Source organism: Pteronotus mesoamericanus, unplaced genomic scaffold, assembly GCF_021234165.1.
Source record: "Pteronotus mesoamericanus isolate MK-2021 breed Mesoamerican mustached bat unplaced genomic scaffold, CSHL_Meso_final scaffold_167, whole genome shotgun sequence".
Lineage (NCBI taxonomy): Eukaryota > Metazoa > Chordata > Mammalia > Chiroptera > Mormoopidae > Pteronotus > Pteronotus mesoamericanus.
This window is the reverse complement of record NW_026555308.1, coordinates 41,273,960-41,301,171: the sequence shown is the minus strand read 5'-3', so window position 1 is coordinate 41,301,171 and position 27,212 is coordinate 41,273,960. Positions and strand designations below refer to the sequence as shown.

At 35.8% G+C, this 27,212-nt stretch overlaps 1 protein-coding gene across 1 annotated transcript in view; it reads left to right on the top strand.

The window, feature by feature from the left end:
• The window catches only part of FER (FER tyrosine kinase), a 399,396-nt gene that overhangs the window by 234,234 nt on the left and 137,950 nt on the right, over nt 1–27,212 (top strand). The window contains exon 15 of the mRNA XM_054589991.1: nt 24,733–24,789. Coding sequence (XP_054445966.1) covers nt 24,733–24,789 — 57 coding nt within the window. The remainder of the gene's footprint in view (nt 1–24,732; nt 24,790–27,212) is intronic.

The window sequence follows — 27,212 nt, the reverse complement described above, 5'->3', positions numbered from 1 at the left end:
ATTGATAATATACTAATAGACACAGAATTTCATCATCTAAGTAGGGAAATCCAATAGATATGAATTAAAAATAAGAATTAAAACTCTCTTTACAAAGACAGGATAAAAGCATACCATGCACATACAAAGCCTCTTTTTTTTTTTTTTTTGTAACTTGCAAATTGTAATGAAATATATTCTAAGGTGGTAATGCAAGTCTTCCTAAATAAGACTGATTTGGAGGAAAAGAACTTCAGGATTATTTAGAATTAATTTATGAAGCGTTAAAACAAGTATTCAATTACTGAAAGCTTCTCAAATGAATGTCAGACAGCCAAGCTGCTTTGCATACTTATCAACGAGGAGTTTTTATTCTAAAATAACCCTAATAACTTTAATGACAAAGCTGATCAAATTCTGAATAATCCCTGAACCCTAAAATGATGGTATGTCTGAGATTTTAAATGAAACAAATATGCTAAGCAGACTAAGCAGGTAATGAAACAGACTGACTGCGAAGCTGTGTATAAAAGAAAAGTAGAAATTGCAATTATTTCTCAGTATGAATAGGAGAAAAATTATAGCCCCTGACAATCATTTTATGTTCTGTATTGTGGCATTTTGTTAATTATTACTTCTAAGGATTATAGGTTGGGCTTGTGGCTTCAAAATAGGATTATATGTTGGGCTTGTGGCTTCAAAATAAAGGATCTGAAATGTCATTTGTCAATATGTTCAGAATTCATCTGTTTTAGGTATTAAATCTTTGTGGGGAGAAATTTTTTTAAGTCTATATTTAAATTTTTGCCTTTTTTTTTCTTTTTGCTATTACATTGAATGATTACTCCCATCCATTTGACCATGATGTGGTAAAGCTTATATTTCCACTATTTCTGGCAACTACATTCTCAACTTGGACCTATATTACATTGGCTTTTGCATAATATTGCATGTTGTATTAGTGAATTGTCCTGTATTTTTTAAGGCTGAAGTAATAAAGCAAAAAAAAATTTAAAGTGAAAATGTTGTATTAAAATCTCATCTTCTTTAGAGAACGTTTTTTAATTTGAGTTTTGAATATGAGAAAGATATATAAGGATAGAATAAGATTGTTTTGCAGCGATGTTAGAAGTAGTTTTAAGCAGGCCTTTTTCCTGGAGAACTGAATAAGATCAAAATGTGGTGTTTATTTACATCATACACCTAATCACTCTGACTTACTCGCTTGAGATCTAATTTCAAATATGCCCCTATATCCCTGTAAAGCCCTTTGAAGGGATAACTTTAGGAAGCAATGCGCAGCCATCCCAGAGTGATTTGGCAGGGCTTGATTGGCGTAAGTGATGGCCATCTGTACCCTGTGGCAGTCCACCAGGAAGCGGGATTAGTCCCCTGCAGGCCGAGCAGATTGTGGCTAGTTGTCTTCCGCAGGTGAGCAAAGGAGAAGCTGCTTATTTGCTATTTTGTTCACGTCACTTAAAATAGCTAGTTTTGTGAGGCCAAAATAATTTAAGATTTAGCTTTTAATATTTGAAAGCTGTAATTAAATTTTATTTCCAGTTATTTTTGTAAAGCATGCCCACTCTTGTTCCTAATCATGGCTAAACATGGTTTTAGAAGAACATAATATTTATACTATAGTAATAGCTTACTTTTATTAATTCCTTGTATTTTAATGATTTGTTTAAATTTTATAGAAAAATTGCTCCTAGTCAGTATGGCTCTGGTTGCACATCATCCTGTAAACCAAAAGGTTGCCAGTTTGATTCCTGGTCAGGGCACATGACTGAGTTGTGGATTCCGTCCTCAGTGGGGGTGTGTGCAAGAGGCAACTAATCGCTGTTTCTCTCTCACATCGATGTTTCTCTTCCTCTTTCTTTCTCCCTTTCTCTCTCTTTAGAATCAATAAAAAGAAAATTTTATAGAAAAATTGATAAAGAGTTACTATGGGGGGAAAAAGGAAAATTTGTCATGTTATCTGGTGGAAAGAAGTACTTTGGAGATTGAAGTGTGAGTCACAATTTTAGATTATAAGTTATATAAAGTAAACTTTACATTCTGCCAGGTATATAAAACCATTTTACTTGATTATAACTTGAAAGTTTTATTGTTATTTTTATATTTTGACCAGAAAGGATTGTGCAAAAGCTTTAAATTAAAATATAATCTAGTAAATCAAGTGAATGAAGAGCAATCCATAATTGATTAACAGCAATAATTTGCTGAAAACAAAGTATAAAAAGTATAAACTCTATAAAACAAAGTTTGCACTATAAGAAGTTAGAAATCATTAGGACTTGAACTTGAAACCTGAAAGAGAATGTTACAACCCATTGTTTCAGTTAAAAATGATAGCCTAATGACAGTCATTCTCTGAACTTGAAAGAGTCATATGCATCACTTTAAATTATTCTTTTTGGGGAGGCAGTGTAATTAGAAAGGACACTGTCTTCACAGTCAGAAAGATGTGGGTTCAAACACTGGTCCTGCCATTTGCTGCCTGAGTAACCTATCTCACAGAATCTCAAAGCCCTCAGAGTGCCACAGAGGTCCCACCATCACCTGCTAGTTCACCGATTGACTGGAAAAACTCACATAACTTAATAGAAAGTTATACTCATGGCTAATTAAGATTTATTCCAGCATAGGATACCTGCAGGAACAGCAGGAGCAGCAAAGGAGAGGTCAGACACAGGCTTCTGTGCCCTATTTATGAAGCAATTGCATAGGCATGTCTTTCTTGCCATCTACAAACTGCAGAGACATTTACCATATGTCATTGGTCAGGAAATCATATTCAAGTCTTTGGAGTCCAGAGTTCTAACAGGTTGCTGATCACATATCTGTCACATGACCAGCCATGGTAAATAGTACCCCCGACCAGGGGTAGCAGGTGCACAGCATCACTCTTCATGTTTACTTGAAACATGCTGACATGATCATCTTGGCTCCCCACTTCAGGCGCATGAACTAACATTACCCAGAAACTTTTGGACATTCCAATAGCTTCATTTTTCAGTTTGACTAAGGCTCATCTTCATGACTATGAAGATAAACAGAAACAATGAAATGGACCTGCTCTGTCGCTGTTACTCCTTTCCTCACATCAAGTTATTGTGAAAGTTAAAGAGGGGGAATTGTCCCATACACCGCTTTTATTATGTCTCTCCTATCCTACGTAACCTTCTGAATTGTCTTCAGTATAAGCCCCTTGAGTGTGTCTCAGGTACACAAAACAATTTATTGAGGTGTAGGAAGAAAATATTGGAACTCTTTTTAGATTTATTTTTGACCACATCCTTTTAGATTTCCTTCACCTGAGAATGTTGTCCTTCATTCTTACACATAGGGGTAGTTCACACTTCTTTAACACTTGAAAAATATGCAACTTTCTTCTGAACTCCACAGTTTCAGAGGAGAACTCTGTCATTTGAATTGATCTTCTCCTGTAGGTGTGTCCTTTCTCTCTGGCTGCTGTCAAGACTCTTCTTTGTCTTTAATTTTCAGATGAACTTTCATATGTTTCAGCTTGGGTGTTTGGATTTATCCTATGTAATGTTCTCTAAGCTTCCTGAATTTGTATGTTTGTGTCTTTCACCAAATTTGGGAAGTTTTAAACCATTATTTCTTTAAATTGTCTTTCAGCATCGCTCTTCTATTCCGGGACTGTGATGATATAAACGTTGTATTTTTTGTTACTGTCCCACAGGTCCCTTAAGTTGTTTAATTACCCCCCCCAATCTATTTTCTTTTTTTTTAATTTAAATTGGATTAATTCTGTTGATTTGTTCTCAAGTTTAGTGATTCTGTCTTCTGTTATCTTTACTACTGAGACCAGTCTGTGAGTTTTTTCTTTTTCAGTTCTATATCTTCCATTTTAAAAAATAACTTCTCTTTCTATTGCTGAGATAATCTGTTTTCATTTGTTTCAAGAGAATTTGATGTTGGAAGCATTTTTGTGGCTGCTTTGAAGTCCTTGTTAGATAATTCCAACATCTAATCTGTCCCACTGTTGGTGTCAATTGACTGTCTTATTCAGTTTGTGATTTCTTGGCTATTGGTAGGATGGGTGATTTTTTTTTTTTTTTTTTTTTATACCCGGACATTTTCTCTGTTTTGTTAGGAGACATTTGGTTCTAGTTAAACCTTTTATTTTTGAAGTTACCTTGTTTAGGTTTAGCTTGCTTGTCCTGGCCTGCACAGGCCGTGGTTTCAGTGTGTTTTATTTTTAGATCTTTTGTGACATTATTTTGGTTTTCTGGTTTACCTGGTTCCCTCTTTCTCCTTTACTGCTGTGTTGGGATGGAAAGAGTTTCCTCTGGCTGCCCTGCCAGGCGTTTCACCGGCGAACGGGGGTCTCAGGCACGTGGGCTGTTTGGTGTTTGGCTGCCTGAACTCCCTGCCTCTGGGGAAGAGAGAGAGAGTGCTTTCTGGAGAGGGTGCTGGTTGTGAGATGTGGATTCTCTCTGTCAGTGCCTCCCACAGTCCATGTCTGGGGAGGAAACGAAAGTCTTTGTTCTGTGGGGACAAAGAGGCTTCCCGTGCCAGACAGCTGTTTGTGGTAGTGTTTCCCGTGCAGTGAGGTCTTGCTACCTTGCTGTTTCTCACTTGGTGAGGGAGATACCAGGCCCACGGGGACAAAGAGACTCGCCAGCCAGCTTGGTTACTTACTGTGCTGGGGTCCCTCTTGCTGGTGCTTCTTTGCCACCTCGCTATTTTATGGTCGTCAGGGAGGTCTCAGACCGGAAGGAAAGAGGGCACTTCCCCTGGCTGCTTATTATTAGCTGGCCTCCCAGGCCGTCTCCTTGCAGGTGGTGGTAGGGAGGATTACCATGTGATCCAGGAGATGCAGGGACCTGCCTGGGCTGCCTTCTGTTGGTCGTTTGAGAGTCTAGCCTCCTTCTGTTGTTTGGTTAGGACATAAGACTTCCTGCCTATATTGTTCCCCCATTCCTGGATTTCCAAAGAAGTGTGTCTTCCTCTTACCACCTTTCAGAGTTCTTTGGTTTCCTTAGCATTATTTCCAGGGTTTATAGGTGTACTTAGAGGAAAGGAGCAGGGAGAATCCGTGTCTACTCCAGTTTTAATTTCTCTTTTTGAGGATTCTATATATGAAACATTGGTATAGTAGAACAAATGGTCACGTGTTTAAAAATGAATGGGTTACACATGCAAAAAAAAGTTTAGCAACTCCTGGTTTTAAGGTTGAATGAATGAGAAATTGCTGAGCATTTTAAGCTCTATGGTTGTTCAGAAAGTATGTTTAGTTTTTCACCCAATAGTTCCCTTTTAAGAACTCTTTGCTTCCCCCATATTGGTATATTCACTCAACCTAGAAGATTTCCACTTCTTTTTGAAGGTTAGTCTTTGCTGAAGTCACTGTCTCCTTTCAGTATATCAGAATAATATCCATGTTCAAGACTTTTCTCAAATTCTACCTTTTTTTTTTTTTGAGGCTTTTTACTTTCTCTAGCACAATATGGGTACTCATGTTACTTAAAAGAGTATACTCTAAGTGTTTATCTCTGATTTATTTTTTGGAAATGAAATTTCCTAGAGAATCAATGCTAACAATGATGTTTGGATTCTTGAATTTATCTACAACGTATCCAATGTGTGGGCCATAACCACCATTTAACAGTAATCTAATGGACCATACCCCTCTGCCTTGAGATATTTACTTAAAAAATTTCAAGGCTGTATTTCTCCCCGGGTTTTCACTTCTTCCCCTCAAGTGTAGCTGTAGCACTGAGTTAAATAGAGGTGGTGGCAACTGTGGCCTGTGGCAGAGCTGGCTGCGTGGCAAACTGGGAGAGACTGTGTTAGGAGTAACCAAACCCTCTAGTTTGAGAAAAGGTTAGGGAGAAGAAAGCCGGTCCTGGCGGGATGACGGCAGTCACCCCCCATAGGTAAAGGGGCACAGGTATTCCTGCCGATGCCTGTCTTCTTTGCCTGCACAGGTACACATGTCCCCTGTGCCGTATTTTTTCACCCAGAACAGCTTCTGCTTAACTATTATCTTCTCCTTTCAAGGGTCCTGGAGAGTGTAGAGTGTTTTCTTTTCAAATACATTAGATATGACTTCTGGCCACCTCAAGCAAGAACTTTATGGTTTTCTTAATGTAGCAGCTTGTTAAGAAGTTAAGGGAAAATTATTCTGAGAGATGTGGGAAATCTTTCCATCTTTTCTGTGAAGTCAATTTTCACTGTCTTCACAATACTGACCGTAGGCACCTCAGTGTTCCAACTCCATATTATTCATACTTCTTTCTCAGACTCTTTCCTCTCCATAGGCTTATATTAAAGCCCTTGAGAACAGGCCTACTGTCATTGCCAGGTATATTCCATGTTGTTTCGTACTTTCTTGTGGATTGTATTGTGCCTCAGAATGAATCCAGAAAAAATCTTTTCTAACAGTCTCTTTGACTATTGAGAGTCCATTCATGTGTCTTATATGAATTAGACCAGATTTCCTGACTGTTCTCTTCAGGAGTTTTGCTTCCAAGAGATTATAATTACATTTTATTGTCTTATTACTATGGCCCTAGCAAGCTAGGTTTCAACAGTAGCTCAGGTGTATATATTTAATTTCCAGTCTTCTGTTTACTGTTTCTTCTTTGCATTCTTTCTGAAAAGAAAAAAACGACATATCTCACGTCAGTTAATTTTATTTACAACTCTGAGGCTAGACTGGATGGAGTTTAAAATTGTAAGGTATAATGATTATATTGAATAAACTTTCAAGTTTCTATTATACCAGTTTCTGTGAGTTAAATATATTTTCTCTATGATAACATTTATTATTATATAAATATTATCTAACTATTCCATTGTAAGGAAGATTGATATGTAAAAATTCACTCTAATATAAGGAACTAAATTGGAAATTACCTAACTGCTTAGTTACAAATTTTAACCTCAATTGTGTTTCAGAAAATTCTTTCCCTTTAGTTCATTTTGTGAAGCATTTTAATCAATATTGCTTCTTTCTGTTTCAGCGTCTCCTTCTACCTTTTGTCCATATTTGCTAGTTAATTTCTGAAAACCAAAAGTTTTTCTGAGAAATAAGAAGCAACAATTGAATTAGCAAATAAGACTTTTATGGAACTTTGTCCTAGAATATGGTGCTAAGATTGGATTTACTGCTAAAGGACCTTCTAATTTCTGTTGCTCTATTTAAACTTTCATTCTTCTCTACTTTGAAATTTTTGCATAAAACATAAAAAATAACCCTGGCTAATTAAATTCCTTTATTACAACTGATTTTGAGTATAAATGACTTATTTCTTATATAGTTACAGTTTTCCTGAAAGTATGTGTTTTATAAAGATTTATCACTTTATTCAGATACAAAATTTGGCCTCAAGATACTATAAAATTACATTATTCCTAAGAAAATGGAATTAATGACAGTTTTTAGCAAACTTCACAGTATTTATAGGCAACTTTTAAGGATCTTGAGTATTTAAATAATTCAGTGTGTTTTTAAAGCTTTTTTTTTAGTAATACTCTTGGAAGATCTTTAATGAGATACTAAGAGTTTTCTAGTATAATTCGTTATTGTTATGTTTACTTCACACATGGAAAGACTTCAGTCATCTATTTAGAAACAGATACAAAGTGTATTTTGGTGGATTTTTGAAAAAAAAATTGAAAGCCATTTTATGCTAGTAATAGTAAGCTTAGTTAATGAATATGGACATTACTGCTAGAGCACATCAGAGAATTTGCTTCTTCTAAGTGGAGAAACACTGCCTCTCTTGATAATGAGGGCAAATTCCAGGTGCATATTACGTAATAAATCTCTTAACTAGAAGTTGTTGAACCACAGGTGTATGCTACAAAATATTACCTAAGAAGTTCAGGATGAGGTCAGTAAAAACAATACTCACATTTAATATTAAGAGAAAAACATAAATGTTAATATCTATAAACTATTTAAATATTTGTTTAGCTTACATAAACCCTCTAGTTATTGTTTAGCTTGGTTAACTGTTAAATTAGAATAGTTTATTCTTTATCAAAATATATATAACTGGTGTTAACCTTTGAAATTTTAATAAATATCTTCCTACACTTCAGTGAGTAGTTTAGACTGGGCTTACAAATATGTATATGTAGGGAGTAAAGATAGAAAGAGGCAATGTCAGACAGGTTTGGACTCTAGAAAGACTTGATTTTTTAAGGGCCAGAGTGGGAGGAAGGTCTGGAGAAGAGTGACCCTTAAGCCGTCTAAGCCTTCAAGAAGGTCAGATACATACATGACAAAGGTGTTGCAGCAGATGCTGTGGGTGTGGTGCTCAGGTTGTTGGGACCTTTCAGTGTCTTCTGTGAGGACCCAAACTGAGACAGGGGCAGAAGCACCTTCACATCCAGAAGTCATTAGCAGATTCAGTAGCCCCAGGCAGCTCCCCAGGAGGGCAATGCAACCAGTTTATCCATTCCTTCCACTTCTGAATCTTACAAATCAACCAATAAGACTAAATATCGTTTACTCAGATGGGCTGTTGGAAAGTACATTATGATTTCTTGAGCTCATGTGGTCAACAAAATCTTTACCTCCAGCTTACATCTACCAGTGGAAGTGCCTAATTTCTATCTAATAAACATCTCTAAAATTTCCTCCTTGGTATTTTTATTTATACTATCTTAGATCATGACATAATCATTAATGACCTCATTTTAATGAAAAGATATCAGTCACCTTCTCTCGAAGGGTATGGAAACTGGATAGTTCATGAAATATAAAAATCAATACTAGGATCATATTTATTTATACAGTTAAGGAACATTTTTGCCCTCCATTGTCAAGAGGAATTTGGGTACAAATATTTGATGCTGAAAAAGTGCAGGTGGCTCTATACTATAAAGATAGGAAGTGATGTATAGAAAATTACTTTTACACTTTATTTTTTATATTCTAGTTTCTTATATATCCACTTGTAAAGCAGTGATTTATTTTTTTAATGCAACACTAAAACACTTCATTAAAGTAATAATTATGTGAAATCTTATCATTTCTAAGTTCCTGAAATTCATTATTATGTTAAACTATTTTCATGAAAATTTACTGTGGTTTATTTTTTTATCATTATGAAACAATGACAAATTTGAAAGACTCGTATTGACTATTTACTGGATTATTATGGTATTATTGTTATATGTATTTTTTGAGTCACAATTTTGACAGACTTCATTACTTAAGATATGTTGTTTAAGTTGTAAAAAAGAAAAAAAAAACAATTTAACATTAGCTTTATAGTACCTGCATCATGTGCTTATACCACTGAGATTTATCACAAAGACAGCCTTCAACAAATACAAAAAACAACTCACAAAGAAAAGAACTTCTCAGAAAACTGAGATCTATTATTTAAAAAGTTCAATAAAAATTAATTTTTTAAAATCAATTAGGAACATCTGTGTCCTGACAAATTTTTCTTTTTAGAAATTTACTGTTTCTTTATTAATAATTTGCAAGTGAATTGTTACTTTTCAGAACAAAAAGATATTCTAGTCCCTGTGTCATAATTAATGATTCAGTAAGTATACTGGACTAAGATATTAGTAAAATATATTTATCTTGCTAAGTGGAAAAATTTTGAAGATTATAATAATTTCTTTATGAAGATAACATAAAAGCAGGAAGGTGGGTGGTATGCACATACATTTCAGAAAGCTATGTAGATCACAGTATATTGTATTCGTTATAATTTAGCCATGTACCTGCACACAGATATTTAATGCATACTACATATATTTTGAAAATATTTAGAAATTATTTCACATGAAAAATGATAGAAGGGATTCTAGACACTTATCATTGGAAAACCTTGCCTTTAAGAAGTTGTGGTTTTTGTCTTCAAAGATATGCTGTTATGTATTAGACTGAGATGCATCCTTTTTTGTTCTCAGTATGAGAACCAATTGATAAAAATTACATACAGGGTGTGGCAAAGTAGGTTTACAGTTGTTTATATGGAAAATAATAATAATAGAAAAATAAACTGTTTTGCATAGTCAGAACTGTAAACCTACTTTTGCCCCACCCTATATAATAAAAAGCCTCATAAGAATTAGAATAACTAAAATCAAATTGACTTTGTTGATAAAGTAGATCATTCCTCATCTCTGGGTGTTTTAGTGACTTTTGTTACCTGAAGACATAATTACCACCTGCTGTGAGTATCTGTGTTCAGAAAAGGTTTGCTGAGTGAGGTGGTGACTGAGTTAGCGGTTGGGTAGATAACTGTCAGGGTAGGAGCTTGGGCTACATGATATTTGAAGTCCTTTCCAACCTAGAGTTCCTTGGTGATTTTATTATAGCAGAGTTACAGGAGTACATGCAACTGCAAGATCAGGCTAAAGTGATTGCTCTCAAGAGGAAAAGTATTCCTAGCAGAGACAGATGAGTATTCAAAGGGTAAAGTACATTCAAGATTGTGGTAAGGTTGCTACTGGTAGCAGACCAGAGCTAGGACCTGGAAAAACCCTCATCATTTTAAAAATTTAAAATTAAAAAAACCTCTATTGAATTTATATGTTTTATTAAATATTTCTTTTTTTTCCTCCCTGATGTTAAAATTCAAGTAGATCAAGTAAATTAAAAATATGATTCCATTTGCACTGCTGTTCTTTCTGTCTTGCTCTCTCTGACTTTCTGTGCTTCTGTCTGTGCAGGGATAACGTTTAGAGAGAGAGTCTCCAGGTGATAATAAGAGGTTGCTTCTTGAGGTTGGGAGATGGTGCAAATGTGATAGATGTTTTATTTTCAGTTATAAATAGTCATATATGGAGGAAACCACTGACAAATGAAGTAAAAATCACCTCTGGAAATGGATTTGGAAATAAAGGTAGTATAACAGGAGGATTAACCAAAACTTTTGGTACATTTCAGTTCCAGATCAAAAGTAAGTACACTCTAGATCATCAAGGGCAACAGTATTTTAAAAATCTATAGTATTTTAAAAATAGTATCCAAACAATAGTATTTTATAGAAAACTTTCTAGTTCTGATTCATTTATTGACTGCTTCAGAACTGACTTGTTAATTACTTCAATTTCAAACCTAAAATGATATGAAGATATTTTGTAATTATTTTGAAGTATTATACTGGCATTTTTTTTTTTTTCAGGAGATTCTGTAGTTGTTATATTGTGTGAACAAATGGGCTGAGATTTTACTTGTTTTAGATCTTGGTCACATCTACTGTTTATATTCTTATTTATTTATTTATTATTTTTTATTTATTTACTTTTTAAGTACATTTGTCTCTGCCTCCCCCCCACCATTTTCCCTTCCCGATCCCTCCTTCCCTCCCTCAGCTCTTCCCCTTTGGTTTTGTCCATGAGTCCTTGCTATATGTTCCTTGACTTTCCCCTTCCCTTCCCTTTCCCTGCCCCCCCCCCTTCCCTCTTGTCTCTGTTGATTTCTTTTCCTTTCAGTGTTGCTGGTCATATTTTCCTTGCATCTTTGCATTGTTGGTTAGGTTCCGCTTATAGGTAAGATCATACGGTATTTGTCTTTGGCCCCCTGGCTTATTTCGCTTAGCATGATGCTCTCCAGTTCCATCCATGCTGTCGTGAAGTTTAGTAGTTCTTTTTTTCTTTCTGCTGCGTAGTATTCCATTGTGTATATGTGCCATAACTTTTTGATCCAATCATCTACTGATGGGCATTTCGGTTGCTTCCAATTCTTGGCTATTGTAAATTGTGCTGCTATGAACATTGGGGTGCGGAGGTTCTTTTGTATTGGCGTTTTGGTGTTCTTAGGGTATAGTCCCAGCAGGGGAATCCCTGGATCAAAAGGCAGTTCCATTTTCAGATTTTTGAGGAAATTCCACACTGCTTTCCATAGTGGCTGCACCAGTCTGCATTCCCACCAACAGTGGACTAGGGTTCCCTTTTCTCCACAGCCTCGCCAGCACCTGTTGTTTGTTGATCTGTTTATGATGGCCATTCTGACCGGTGTGAGGCAGTACCTCATGGTGGTTTTGATCTGCATTTCTCTGATGGCTAGTGATGCAGAGCATCCTTTCAAATGCCTCTGGGCCCTCTGTATCTCCTCCTTAGAAAAGCGTCTGCCCAGGTCCTTTGCCCATTTTTTGATTGGATCGTTTGTCTTCTTGGAGTGGAGTCGAGTGAGTTCTTTATATATCTTGGAGATCAAACCTCTATCTGATGTATCATTAGCGAATATATTTTCCCATATGATTGGCTCCCTTTTCATTTTGCTGATGTTTTCTTTAGCCGTGCAGAAGCTTCTTATTTTGATGAGGTCCCACTTGTTTATTCTTTCCTTTATGTCCCTTGCTTTAGGAGACATATCAGTGAAAAAATTGCTGCGTGGGATATCTGAGAGTTTCCTGCCAATGTTCTCCTCTAGGACTTTGATGGTGTTGCGACTTATATTTAAGTCTTTTATCCATCTTGAGTTTATTTTTGTGTATGGTGTCAGCTGATGATCCAATTTCAATTTTTTGCATGTAGCCGTCCAGCTCTCCCAACACCATTTGTTGAAGAGGCTGTTATTGCTCCATTTTATGCTTCTGCCCCCTTTGTCAAATATTAGATGTCCATAGAGACCTGGGCTTATTTCTGGGCTTTCTATTCTGTTCCACTGGTCTATGGGTCTGTTCTTGTGCCAGTACCAGATTGTTTTGAGTATAGTGGCTTTGTAGTGCAGTTTGATGTCCGATATTGTGATCCCTCCTACTTTGTGTTTCTTTCTCAAAATTGCTGCGGCTATTCGGTGTCGTTTATGGTTCCATATAAATTTTTGTCTGTTCTATTTCTGTGAAATACGTCATTGGTATCTTAAAAGGGATTGCATTGAATCTATAAATTGCTTTGGGTAGTATGGACATTTTGATGATATTAATTCTTCCAATCCATGTGCACAGTATATGCTTCCATTTATTTGTGTCTTCCTTAATTTCTTTTTTCAATGTTGTATAGTTTTCTGTGTACAGGTCTTTTACGTCTTTGGTTAAATTTATGCTTAGGTACTTTATTTTTCTTTTTGCTATATCGAATGGTATTTTTTCTCTGATTTCTTCTTCTTCTATTGCATTGCTGGTGTACAAAAATGCCTTTGATTTCTGAATGTTGACTTTGTATCCTGCTGCTTTGCCAAATTCACTTATTAGGTTGAGGAGTTTTTTGGTAGTGTCTACAGGGTTCTCTATGTACACTATCATGTCATCTGCAAACAATGATAGCTTTACTTCCTCCTTTCCTATTTGGATGCCTTTTATCTCTTTCTCTTGTCTGACCCCTGTGGCTAGGACTTCCAATACAATGTTGAAAAGAAGCGGTGAGAGTGGACATCCTTGTCGTGTTCCCGATCTTAGTGGGAAAGCTTTCAGTTTTTGCCCGTTGAGTATGATATTAGCTGTACGTTTTTCATATATGGCCTTTATTACATTGAGGAATGCCCCATTTATTCCCATTTTGCTGAGTGTTTTGATCATAAATGGGTGCTGTACCTCATCGAATGCTTTTTCTGCATCTATCGAGATGATCATGTGGTTGTCTTTTCTTTTATTTATGTGATGTATCACATTTACTGATTTGCGTATATTGAACCATCCCTGCATCCCTGGGATGAATCCCACTTGATCGTGGTGGGTCATCTTTTGAATGTATTGCTGGATGCGGTTTGCCAATATTTTGTTGAGGATTTTAGCATCTATGTTCATCAGCGAAATTGGCCTGTAGTTTTCTTTCTTTGTAGGGTCTTTATCTGGTTTTGGGATCAGGATGATGCTGGCCTCATAGAAAGAGTCTGGGAGTCTTCCCTCCTCTTGGATCTTTTTTAGGTAAGCCTGTATTGCTACGAACTTCCCTCTCAGGACCGCCTTTGCTGTGTCCCATAGGTTTTGGACTGTTGTCTGTTCATTTTCATTTGTTTCCAGAAATTTTTTGATTTCTTCTCTTATCTCATTATTGACCCATTCATTGTTTAATAGTCTACTGTTCAGTCTCCATGCGTTTGCACGTTTTTGAAGTTTCTCTTTGAGGTTGATTTCGAGTTTCAAGGCCTTGTGGTCCGAGAAAAAGTTTCGTATTATTTCAATTTTCCTGAATTTGCTGAGGCTTGCATTGTGTCCTATCATGTAGTCTATCTTTGAAAAACTGCCATGAGCATTTGAAAAGAATGTGTATTTTTCTTCTTTGGGATGTAAGGTTCTATATATGTCAGTTAAGTCTCTTTGATTCAGTGTGTCATTCAGCGCCACAATATGTTTATTAATGTTTTGTTTGGAAGATCTGTCCATTTTTGACAGTGGGGTGTTGAAATCCCCTACTATCAGTGTGTGCTGTCTATATCTTTTTTGAAGTCATCCAACAATTTCCTTATAAACTTGGGGGCTCCTATATTGGGAGCATATAAGTTTACAATGTTGATGTCTTCTTGATAGATTCTTCCTTTAAGTATGATAAAGTGCCCCTCTGGGTCTCTCTTTATGGCCTTTGTTTTGAAATCTACTTTGTCTAATACACGTATGGCAACGCCGGCCTTTTTCTCATGCCCATTTGCTTGGAATATTTTCTTCCATCCCTTTACTTTCAATCTGTGAAGGTCTCTTGCTCTGAGGTGGGTCTCTTGTAGGCAGCATATGTGTGGGTCATGTTTTCTTATCCATTCAGCTACCCTGTGTCTTTTGATTGGGGCATTGAGTCCATTCACATTGAGAGATATTACTGATAGAAACTTACTCATCTTTTCTCTTTGTACTTGTGTTCCTCTCTGTCTCATTCTTTTCCTTCATCTGCTTAAACCAGTCCCCTTAGCATATCTTGGAGTGCTGGTTTGGTAGAGATGTATTCTTTTAGCTTTCTTTTGTCTGGGAAACTCCGTATTTCTCCTTCTATTTTAATGGAGAGCCTAGCTGGGTAGAGCAGCCTTGGCTGTAGGCCCTTGCTTTTCATGGCTTGGAATATTTGTTGCCATTCCCTTCTGGCTTGTAGTGTTTCTGTTGAGAAGTCAGCTCCTAGGCGTATCGGGGCCCCCCTTGTATGTTACTTTCTCCTTCTCCCTTGCTGCCTTGAGGATTCTCTCTTTGTCTTTGATAGTTGCCATTTTAATGATGATGTGTCTTAGAGTGGACCTCTTTGAGTCCCTCTTGAGTGGGGTCCTCTGTGCCTCCTGGATCCATGAGAGCCTTTCTCCCCTCAAATTAGGGAAATTTTCCATCATTACTTTTTCTAGGAGATTCTCTATCCCTTGCTCCTCTTCTTCTCCTTCTGGTATCCCTATTATACAGATATTATTGCATTTCAGGTTGTCCTGCATTTCCCTAAATGCCTCTTCATTCTTTTTGAGTCTTTTTTCCATTTCTTGTTCTTTCTGGGAGCTTTTTTTCTACCTTGTCCTCCATCTCACTGGTTCGATCCTCGGCTTCATCCAGCCTGCTTTGGATTCCTTCTACTGTGTTCTTCAATTCAGAAATGGTATTCTTCATATCCTCTTGTGTCTTCTTGATAGTTTCTATGTCCTTTTCCAGGCTGATATAGTTTGCTGTAAGATCCTGACAGTTTCTCTGCAGTTTCTCATAGTTATCTTTGAGCTGGCTGAGTTCATTGAGCTTCCTTAGAACCATTGTTTTGAATTCAGTGTCTGATAGTTCCCTTGCCTCTATTTCATTGAGCTCTCTCTGTGGGGAGTCCCCTTTTCCACTCATTTGGGGGAAACTTCTTTTTCTTCCCATTTTTGTGAGAGTCTGTTAAATATTTTTGTCCTTTACTTTTCTTTCTGGGCTTGCCTCTGATGATGTCAGTTGTTGACCCTATAGGACCTTGGGTTGTTCGTTTGAGCCTTTCAGGAGTCTAATGCCTGTGTCTGACTCCTGCTTGGAGCAGCTCTGTGACCCCTTCGGTCAGGGCTAGGCTATTTTTTGGGATATCTCTGCGCTCTCACGCAGGCTCCTTGAGAACGTTCCCAGCACGGCAGGGTCCCCCGCCTGCCTGGGCTCGCATGTGCTTGCCCCAGACCAGGGGGCTTATTCACGACCTCGCGTACTCATCTGGCCCCCCTGGCCGGCGAGCTCCGCGGCACTGGTCAGTTTAGGGTCTTCTATTGTGTATTTTCCCTGCTTTTGGCTCTTTGGGTACGTTGCTTGCCCTCGCCAAATGGGGACTACGGAAATGGGTGGAAGTCAGCTCCAGGACTCTCCGGTTAATCCTGTCTCTGGTCTCTCCTCCAGGGACTCTGGGCAGCTCTACTAATTTTGTGGGCCGCTCCGCAATCGCCGGCGGGCGGGTCAATTTATGCCTGCCTTTGCTGCTCTGTGCAATCCCTCGCAGGCCGTATGGGTGCCAGTCTGTGGGAGGCCTTGCCGGCGGGTGCAAGCGTTCGCCAGTCCGCGCGAGTCACACACACGCTCGCCAACCCTCGCTGGTTACTCGGCGCAAGTGTGCACTATTAAATATTTCTTATTGTTGAACTTTTAAGTTATAATTGTCAATTGCTTATAGAATTGCCAATTGCTTATTTTCTTTAAGTAGGTACACCAGGTATTATCTTTGAAATTTAAACAAATTTCCTCCTACCTTTAATGGGTAGTTTAGACTGTGAAGTATTTTCTATTCCAGTGAATGGAGGCCACAAGATTTTCAGGAACAGAATACAAATAAACTTGAAATATCCTCAAGTCTTAAGTGAAAATGTTGCCATGAAAACCATACTTTAAAATTGTACATAAGACTACCCACATAAATAAATAACCTATATTCCCAATAGCCACTGCTAAATTGGGACTTGGATATATAATGTGGTTAGAGAATAGGTTAAAGTTCTGGGAGGTGAGCAAGCTGGAATCTATCTTATTGCCATAGAGGTGGTTGGTGGGGGAGTTATGTTACTGAAGATGCAAGGTGTGTTTTCGGCAGAATTCCCATATCTACCAGACTGAGTTACCACAAGCAAATATATTCTTAGCTTAAGGTGATCCAAGTCTTAGAGTTGCTTCGTTGGCCTTCCAATTCTATAATTCAGTGAAAACATCATTTTGGAATCTGTTCTATATTAAATATACCTGTCACAGACCTAAATGAGAGTTTATGTATATGAAATTCTTCTCCTTTAAGGTATTTCTACAAATTGGAATGAATTGGCTTTTTGGAAATACAACATTCATGTATCATATATCATAGATTAATATCTAAGAAAGAAATGCACGGCCAGTCCTTGCGTGGACATGAATTCTTAAGCATGCTCACCAGAGGGTATATGTAGACAGAAATACAATTTCAGGTGTTGAAGGGCCCAAAACCTTAAAAAGTTAAAAATTGCATGGTATTTATTCAGGTAATAGATATATATTCTATTATTTGATCCTTCTTTACAATTACTTGACATGATATACTTATGTATATAATTTAGACTCAGAAAATTATTGCAGTCAGGTTTATTTTAAATGTAATGATCTTTGGTCTCTTCAGTACAGTAAAAGCTAAATACTGTAATGGGAGACAAAAGATCAAGGTTCTTGTCCCAACTGTGTCACTTAGGCTTTCTGTGACCATGAACAAGAGTTTACCTTTGCAAAGCCTTAGTTTTTATAGCTGCAGAATGTAGATAATAATGTATTTCTTGCCAATCTAGTAGTGCTAAGAATCAACAAGCAAGTGGATCTGAGAACATGTTAAAAATGTCTTTCCAGCTGTATTTTTCAAAAGTTTGGATTTCAGACAAGTGAAAATTTGCCTTTGCATGTATTAATGAGCTGACTTTAATCTTAATCAATTCTAAAAATTATTATAATTAGTTGTAGAAATATAGAATGTATAGTTTTAGGAGTTGCCCTTCATTCCTGCTTTAAAAATGAGGCATCCATTTTAGACCAAACATCTTGATGTTTCCAAATGTTTTTTTTCTTTTTCATTTTGAGAGAAAATTGATAAATGGGGAAGAATATATTCTTTCACTGTAATAATGATACACTAATGTAATATAAGGAGTCTTAGTCACGTTTGTAGTTTCGACATCAGGCAAATTTAATCATTAGGGTTTTGAACATAGATTTGTGAGTATTCCTATATGGTCACAAATCTCTAGCAAGTAGATGAAACTTAAACTATTTCAACTCTATTCATTCCTGTTTTAATGCATCTTTTGTTTTAGACTTTGTTTTATTTCATGCTGTTGAATTCACTTTGGACATTTTGTCGCTCCCTCTTACAGACTGAGTTACAAGTCTTAATTCTGAGGTTCTAGGCTGCTTCTTTTTTCATTTTCCCTAAAACAGATTGAGCAGCTTTATTTTTGACTCACTTCTCTCAAGTTTAGTTTGGTTTTTGTTTTTGCTGTTGTTGTCATTCTGATACATGTAGTTATCTCCCCTGACCCTGTACCTACTGATGTGCTTTTCTCTCTGTGACTTTTGTTACCTCAGACCAGGAGTGACCCCTAGGTAGCAGCCATTCTGGCAGTAAAGGTTCCATGCCAACTCTCCTCCACCTTGGTAATAGCACTCCTCATCTTTCTCCTAAATTAACTAATTAGCCATTATTATTTAAATTACAAAGCCAAAGGTCCTTTTAGTATCCCATCTCAATAATCAAGCATAAAAATTTCCCCAGTTTAGACATTTGAAAGGAACACCAAACTCACTGAACAGACTTGAAGAAAGCTTTTATGTAAAAGCAGAGGAACAGCATAAAGGACCTGAGAGGCATTTAACACATCCTCTGCAAGGGACCTAATTTGCACACATTCAGTCCACCAAGAGCTGGCAGGGGTGTCCAACCTTTTGGTGTCTCTGGGCCACACTGGAAGAAGAAGAGTTGTCTTAGGCCACACTCTAAGTACACAAACACTAACGAAAACTGATGAGCGGAAAAACAAAGGTATCAAGTAACTTTACAATTTTGTGTTGGGCTGCATTCATAGCCATCTCGGGCTTCATGCGGCCCAGAAGCTGTGGGTTAGACACCCACCTAAGGGTAATCGTGGTTTTAGGAATGCTTAAAGGAGAAACTCTCAGCATGGCTTTTATTGGTTGGTCAAAAAGTTCGTTTAGTTTTTCAGTAAGGTGGCTCAAGTAGCTGCTTAGCTGCCTTTAACTTCGTTTGAAGCAATTTTGTTAGATTGTGTTGTGACAGTTGTCATATCAGCATGCATTAAAAAAAACTTATCAAAATTCGGTGAATTTTTGTGTAGCCATTTAATATCGAAGATGGAAAAATACACAACATTTTCAGCATATTATGCTTTATTACTTCAAGAAAGGTAAAAATGCAAATGAAACACAAGAAATAATTTGTGTAGTGCATACAGAAGGTGCTGTAACTAATTGAACATGTCAGAAGTGGTTTGCGAAGTTTTGTGCTAGAGATTTCTTGCTGGACAATGCTCCATGGTCAGGTAGACCTGCTTAAGTTGATAATGATCAAATTGAGACATTAATTGAGAACAATTAACATTATACCATGAGGGAGATAGCCAACATACTCAAAATATCCAAATCAATAAAGTTATTGGTAAAAATGAAAAATGTGTCTTTTATTTTACGGAGAAAACCATACGGGCTTTTGGGCCAACCCAGTATGTTCCCCTTGCCTATTTAACCAAGCTAAGGCTTGTCAGACCAGTTAGACCAGTTGCAAACCACCAATAAAGAAACGCACCCTGAGATCCCACGGGATTTTCAGACCTTAATCAGTAAAATTATAAATCTAACTGTCCTTATCTTGTCTGAGAGCCAAAAATCAGATCCACACATATTCAGAGATGAAGATAGAGTTTTTTCATTCCCACTGTAAATGAACTCTATCTTGCATTGATTTCTCTATTGTTTTTGAATTTTCAATTTTACTTTTACTATTATTTTCTTCTGCTTATCTGTAGGGTTATTTTGCTCTTCTTTTTCTAGATTCTTAAGGTAGTAGTTTAAATTGTTGACTTGAGACCTTTCTTGTTCTCTAATATAAAAAGCTATAAATTTCCCTCTAACTACTTGCATTAGTAATAACATGAAAATTTTGATATGTTTTTTCATTTTTGTTCAGTTCAAAAAAATTTTCTAATTTCTCTTAAGACTTTTTCTTTTATCCATGGATCATTTAAAAGTGGGTTCTTTGATTTTCAAGTATTTGGAAATTATCCTGTTAACTTTGTTGTTGATTTCCAGTTTAATTGTAGTATTGGCAGAGAGCATACCTTGTATGACCTCATTTATTTTGTTTTTCATGGTTTGTTTTATGATATATATTTATTTGGTAAATTTGCCTTCTGCACTTGAAAAGAGGGTTTTAGCCCTCGCCAAGTGGCTCAGTTGGTTGAGCATTGCATTGTAAAGCAAGCGGTCACTGATTTGATTCTCAGAGCGCATGCCTGGGTTGTGGGTTCTGTCCCCAGTCGAGGTATGTCCGAGAGGTGACCAACTGATAGTTCTCTCTTACATGGATATTTTTCTCCTTTTTTTCTCCCTTCCTTTCCCTGTTTCTAAAAATGCATAAATAAAATACTTTTTTTAAGAAAGAAAAGAGGGTTTTTTCTGCTGTTGTTGAGTTTTATTATAAATGTCAATATGATTCACTTACTTGATGTTATTTGGTTATTTTATATTCTTGCTGATTTTGCAAATTCTCTTTACTACAATTTATTACTGAAAGATGATTGTTGAAGTCCCCAATAACAATTGTGAAATTGTCTTTCTCTTTTCAGTTCTGTAAATGATTCCTTAATTTTGAAGTATTTATGATTGAAGCATAGACATTTGGGATAATAACGTTTTCTTGGTGAACTGAAACTTTTATTATGTGATTTTCCTCTTTATCCATGGGTAATTTTTTTTGATCTGTAGTCTGTGTTGTCTGACATTACCATAAGTATTCCAGCTTTCTTATTATTTATGTTGTATTTTATATTTATTTCCATCCTTTTACTTTTTATAGATGAGTTCCTTTAGAAAGCACAGAGTTGACTGCTTTCGAAATTCTTTCTTACAATCTGCCTATTAAGTGGTTTATTTAAATAATTTGTATTTAAATAATTATTGATATGTTGGGATTTAAGACTATCATTTTATTTTATATATTTGGTCTTTGTTTTTTGTTTCTCTTTTCCCATCATACCTCGTTTTACTTATTTGAACACTTCTTACTATCCTATCAAATTTTTTCTCATGTATTTTCTTATACAGCTTTGTACTTTTTTTTTTTTTGTGGTTGTTCTAGGAAATACCAAAAACATCTTTAACTTTTCACGGTTTACAAAGAGTCAATATTGTAACATTCTACATCAAGTAGGATGCAGAAATGTTATCACTGTAGGGGTCTGTGTGCTTTTCTTCTTTGTTGTGCATAACTATTGAATCTCTGTCAACTTGAAAACTCATCAGAAAGTTATAATTTTTCTTTCTACCTGTTGAGCACATTTTAAAGAACTCAAGAGGAAAAGTCTATTACATTTATTCAGGTATTTATCATTTTTATTATTCTTTTTTCCCTGCTATCCTAAGTTTTCTTTTGGCTAGAAAACTTCCTTTAGTGATTTTTTTTTTTTTTTTTTAAGTAAACCTACTGGCAATGAATTTCTTAGGTTTCCTCTACCTGAGAATATTTTTATTTTACCCTCATTCCTGAAAGATATTTTTCTGGTTATAGTAACCTGGATTTGACAGCTTTTTTAACAAATACTTTTAAAATGTTGTTCCACTTGTTCTTGTCTTCCTGGTTTCTGATAATAAATCTCTAGTCATTCTGATCATTGTTCCTCTATAAATAATGGATCATTCCCTGTAGCTGCTTTAAAGGTTTTTTTCTTTGTCTTTGGTTTAGTGAGTTTGGGGTTAGTATCGCTCAAATGTTTTCCAGTACTGTCGTCCTCTTGTCTTTCTGACTTTGATATGAATGTTAGACCTATTACTGTTTTCCCAGACACCTTGGAACTGTTCATTTCTTTTTTCACTTTTTGTCCCCCTCTGTAGTTTACGTTGAATAATTTTTATTGAACACTAAAATTTCATATAGTTTTCATGTGTCACAATTTTTTTTTAACTATTTAAAAATGCAAACATCATTCTTAGATCATGGTCCGTGCAAAGACAGGCAGTGAGCCAACTGGGCCTAAGCTTAGTTTGCCACTCCCTGATTTAGTCCCACCAGTGACGGATGTGATTAGAAGGTAGATTTTAATTCCTTCCATTTTCAGATTGCCTTTTTTACCACACTGTGGTATCTTTGAGGTCCTTATTAAAAGTCTGGGGTATTTGGCCAGGGCCTATTCTCCTTGGCACAGCCAAAACTCCAATTATCATCATCATCATCATATTGGCATCTGCTTTCACAATCAGAATACTTAGGATAAAAGTAGCCTAAAAAGACTTTCTTGGCTTCTTTTCTTAACCTAAATGTACCTCTTCATTCTTCACTTATATTAGAGCTCTGTTTCAGTGGTTTGCTCTGAACAGATCAGTTCTGCAATTTTAAAATAACTCGCCTGCCAGACTACATATTTTGAGGACTAGCTTTTGATAATATGTGGAGGCGAAATTAACCCCCAAAGTGCTACTCAAATGAAAGTAGCATTTTTTTATCCTTGCTTATTTCTAAAAAATCAACTTTATTCATATATACTTTACATATGATAAAATGAACAAGTTTTAAAAGTACAGATCAATGAAATTTTTAAAAATATAGGTCAATGAAATATCAAGAAGTTAAACATTTCTCTAACCCCCAAAGTTTCTTCTTTGCCCTTTGCAATCAATCTTCCTCAATCCCTGCCTCAGGCAAGCACTGCTGTGATCTATGATATTATAGATTAATTGTCCATCTCTAGAAACGTATATAAATGGACTCATTATGCATGTATGCATGTTTATAGAGCATATCAGCCCTTGTTAGCTCTGAAAAATATTTTGCTAATGCTCTGCTATTGTATGCATCCCTTGTAAACTCCTATTTATTGCTGAATAGTAATTGTCTGAATATACCAAGATTTGTTTATCGTTTCTCCTTTTACTGAACATTGGGTTGTTTCTGGTTTTTGGCTATTATAAATAGAGCTGCCTCCAACAACAATTTTTGTGGATATGTTTTCATTTCTCTTGGGCTTGTACTTAGGAATGTTAATTTCTGAATCATGAAGTAGATGTATAAGAAACTACCAAGTTGTCTTTCAGATGGCTTGTATCATGTTCCATACTAACAGTGTGTGAGGAGTCCAGCTTTTCCTTATCCTTGCAGTCTTGTATTGTTAGTCTTTCCAATGTTAGTATTCTAATAGGTATGGAATAGCATCTAATATAGTTTGTATTTGTATATGCCTGAGGACTAAGGATGTTAAACATTTTGATGTGCTTATTGTCTGTTTGCACATCTTAAATTTTTTACCCAAATTCTTCAATCGAGTTGTCATCTTGTTATTGAGGTATGAGTTCTCTATATTGTCTACATACAAATGATCAGATGTATATGCATTTCAAAAGTGTTCTCCCAGACTGTAGTTTGCCTTTTCATTTTTTAAAAATCATACCCTTGAAGAAAACGTGTTTCTAATTTTGATGAATTCCAGTTTTTTTCTTTCCTTAATTGTTAGTTCTCTATGTGTCTATCTAAAATCTTTGCTTACTTACTTGGTTGTGAAGATATTCTGTATTTTTTTTCCAGGACCTTCATAGCTCATGGTATTTATATTTGAAGATTATACATGTAAACTGTCATTTTTAAAATCAGTGTCGTTCCCTCTGTTGCTCTAACAGAGGGTGGTGTTTGAGTGTCATATGGTGTTTCTGAAAGTAAAGTGCTTCAAATGACTTTCCAGGGCAGGTTAAGCTGTAGTTAGGTGGTTTTTTACTTCAAGATATTTGTTTACTTGCTACAATTTATTTTATAGATCATAATTACATTTTGACATTTGTAATGGGAGAATACTATATTTTAATACTATTTAAAAACAAATTCTGAGTAAAATATCTCTCTCCAGGGTTTTCTTTTCCTTCTCCCTGTCTCTTCCCTGCATACTTCTGTTTTGCTTTCCCTCCTTTTCTTCCTTTCCCCACTATTTAGCCATCCCTTGCTTCATTCCTTTATCCTTTTTTTCTTTAAAAAAAAACCCCTGTGTGGCTTATGACATTACTGTTTATGTGTTTAATAGCTGAGATTTTTAGGTGATAAACTATTCCCTTAGCAGTAATTAGTTCTTGAAGTCACATAATAGGATGCTCTTTTATAATGGCATGTTTGCATCACTGGTCTTATGTACCCTAGTTTAGCTTCTTTATTACACTGCAGGAAATGACTTAGGAAAGATTGAGACCACATGTGTCATAAACAATGGCAGCGCATGGCCAGTTTAAATGTGGAAAAATTAGTTCTTAGTAATGTGGTCTGGGTAGAAAAAGAATTCTCTATAATCAAGGGAGAACTAGAAATTTTGCATTGTAAAATGAAATTCTATCATGTACTTAAGGTACCAAACTTTTAAAATAACAAATAACAGCGTAGCTTAAACTTCATAGGGAGAAAAAAGTGCATACTGTATTCTAGTTATGGGGACATCATTATTTTGATGGCTGAAGTTTGATAGAAGTTTTCCATAATGTAGATTTTTAAATGGTATTGTGTAGTAATATTTTTAAAATCAGTTTTATAACCTCTTGAGGTTACAACTTCTTAGTGTGCTGTAGATTGAATGGTTTGAATGAAATATCCCCTCAGGTCTATTTCCCATTTCCTTAAGTGCATCTTACAGGAAATGTCCTCTTACTCGGGCTGAAAAACTGTTCTTTTTCTTTACCACAGGATAAGAAATGGGTTCTCAATCATGAAGATGTCACATTGGGAGAATTACTGGGCAAGGTATGTAATCAACTGAGATAAATAACCAAAAGTCTTCTTAGTGATTGTGAACTCCATAGATTCTTCATTTTCTTCAAGTCCTTCTTATATTCCAGCACCCAAAAAGGCACATTCCCACATTAACCTAGATGAACACAATACCACATCTGTTACAAATGCTAGGACATTCACTGAAATAGATGTGTGAAAATCTTTGAAAGGTTTAAGGATGGTTTTTGAATTTTAAAGTGTCATATGTTTTCCTCTGTATTAAAAGCCATAAAGATATTACTGCAGTGTAGAAAGCCAAAACTAGTGAGCTGAGATTTGAAAAGAAATTGTGAGGTAATAAAAGTTTAAATAAACACCCAATAGTCTTGCTCTATTTGTTTCTGGCTACACATGATAGTTCAGAAAATGTAAAATACTGCTTTTTGGGATTTCAAGATTGTGTATACGATCGCAGTAGGTAACAACATTGGGCATATTATTATTCTAAAAATGATATGGACAAGACACATATTTCAGTATAACTATTCATTATGTAGCTGTTATTATTAGTTGTCAGAGAGGACATATATATATATATATATATATATGAGAGTCCTTTTCTTCCAAATAATGTCATTTAATATTTCTACTACCTATACTGTACACTTACAATATGCTACTTAAAAATGCATGTGTAAAAGAGAATTGTAACTTTTTTTATTGAGTACTATACTCTTAGTAGACTGTAATTGATATATAATTGGTATTCAGTAAATATTTTATTCAATCCACAAGTATTTATTTGAGGATTGCCTGCTCTGTGCCAGGTGCTCGCCTATGTACTGGTGATAGATCAGTGAACAAAGCAGACAGATATCTTTTACCTGATGGAGCTTTCATTCTATCTAGCAGAAGAGGGCTGATAAACAATACACATGAAAATAGTAAATTTTATAATGTTAAAAGGTGCTAAGTTCTGTGAAAATTTTTGGAGTTTAGAACTGCTGTTGGTAGAAATTACAATTTTTAATAACGAAATCCAGGTAAGCCTTACTAAAATTGTTGCTTTCAAATAAAAACTTGGAGAAAAGGTATTTAGCCATATTAACATCTAAGGAAAAAGGTTCTAAACAGATGGAATAACCAGTGTAAAATTCATTTGAAGAGCAAGGGAGATCATTTGGTTGTAACTAAGTAAGCAAGAAGGTATAGGACAGGACAGGCAGTCAGTGAGTTGGTGAGGGTATAGGTCATGGCATGCCCTCTGGCATTCTGGTTTGCAGTTGGGAATAATCTAGTGAGAAATTTATTACTTTGGATGGAGAGATGAGAATTGGTGGAGTAACATAATTGAGTAGGGAAGAGTAATATCATTGAGTAGGTAAGAGAGAATTTAGTTTACAGTGGAAGGTTGACCTCAAATAAACACAATAGTTCATTTTTATAATAGCAAGGAGGATTGATAGGTAGGTAAATTTGGGGATGAAAGTCTAGAAGTTGTCTTTAGATTGCTTCAGTTTTCTCAATGAAGTAGGAAACAAGATTATCAGCTAAGAATGAGGATAGAGGGAGGATGAGTGAGGGATTTAAGAAGAGAATACGTGGGGAAAATGGTTAATTAGAAGGATGAGAGTGAATTGTCTAGAGATTTGCAATATGATTGTTGTTCAGCATTCAGGAGATTTGTGTTCATGAATTTAAAGTGAAAGCAGTCAACGTGATTGTGGATTTTCTTCAGCCACATTTAGCTGCATAGATGCAAAGTAGGCAATGTGTTGTATTTAATTTTCATTATGGATTTAACAAGGAAGTTTTACAGATTAAGAGGAACAAAAAGTTGGGAATGTATATGGTTAGCAGTTATAATTCTTGACCATGGAATTTAAGCTGAATAAGGAAGGAAGAAATGATATTCAGGGAGTGATGGACAATGAAAAGCAATAGGATGTAAAGATTTTGAGGTTCTTACAGAATGAAAATATTTTTGTAGACTACATATTAGGGGAAATAAGCTAGAAAAAAATAGAAGCCAGCCAGAAAACAGGATGAATGGAAGAGATATTATAGAGCAGTTGCATTATCAGCAATGGCAAAGTGTAATGTATGGTCGTAGAAATAGTTTGGAACAAAAGATCATAAGAAAAGAGATGTTCAAGCAATAGAGTTTGAACTTTTGCAAGGGTTTTTAAGTGTCTATTGAAATTGTCAAGAATTAAGACAGGAATAACACTGCGTACAGGGATCAGGAGCTCAAACTGTCACTAAATGAAGGAAAATATTTTCAAATTCAGTAGCTGATAGCTGTAGTAAGGGGCAGTTGGTCAGTTGGTATATAGTCAAATGATAAAGCTTCAAAGCTGATTTGTATGTGTGTGTGTATCTGTGATTTTTTTTTTTTTTTTAAGGAATGGAGGAGGAAAAAAATGGTTTGAAAACATTAATAAAGAGCTAGT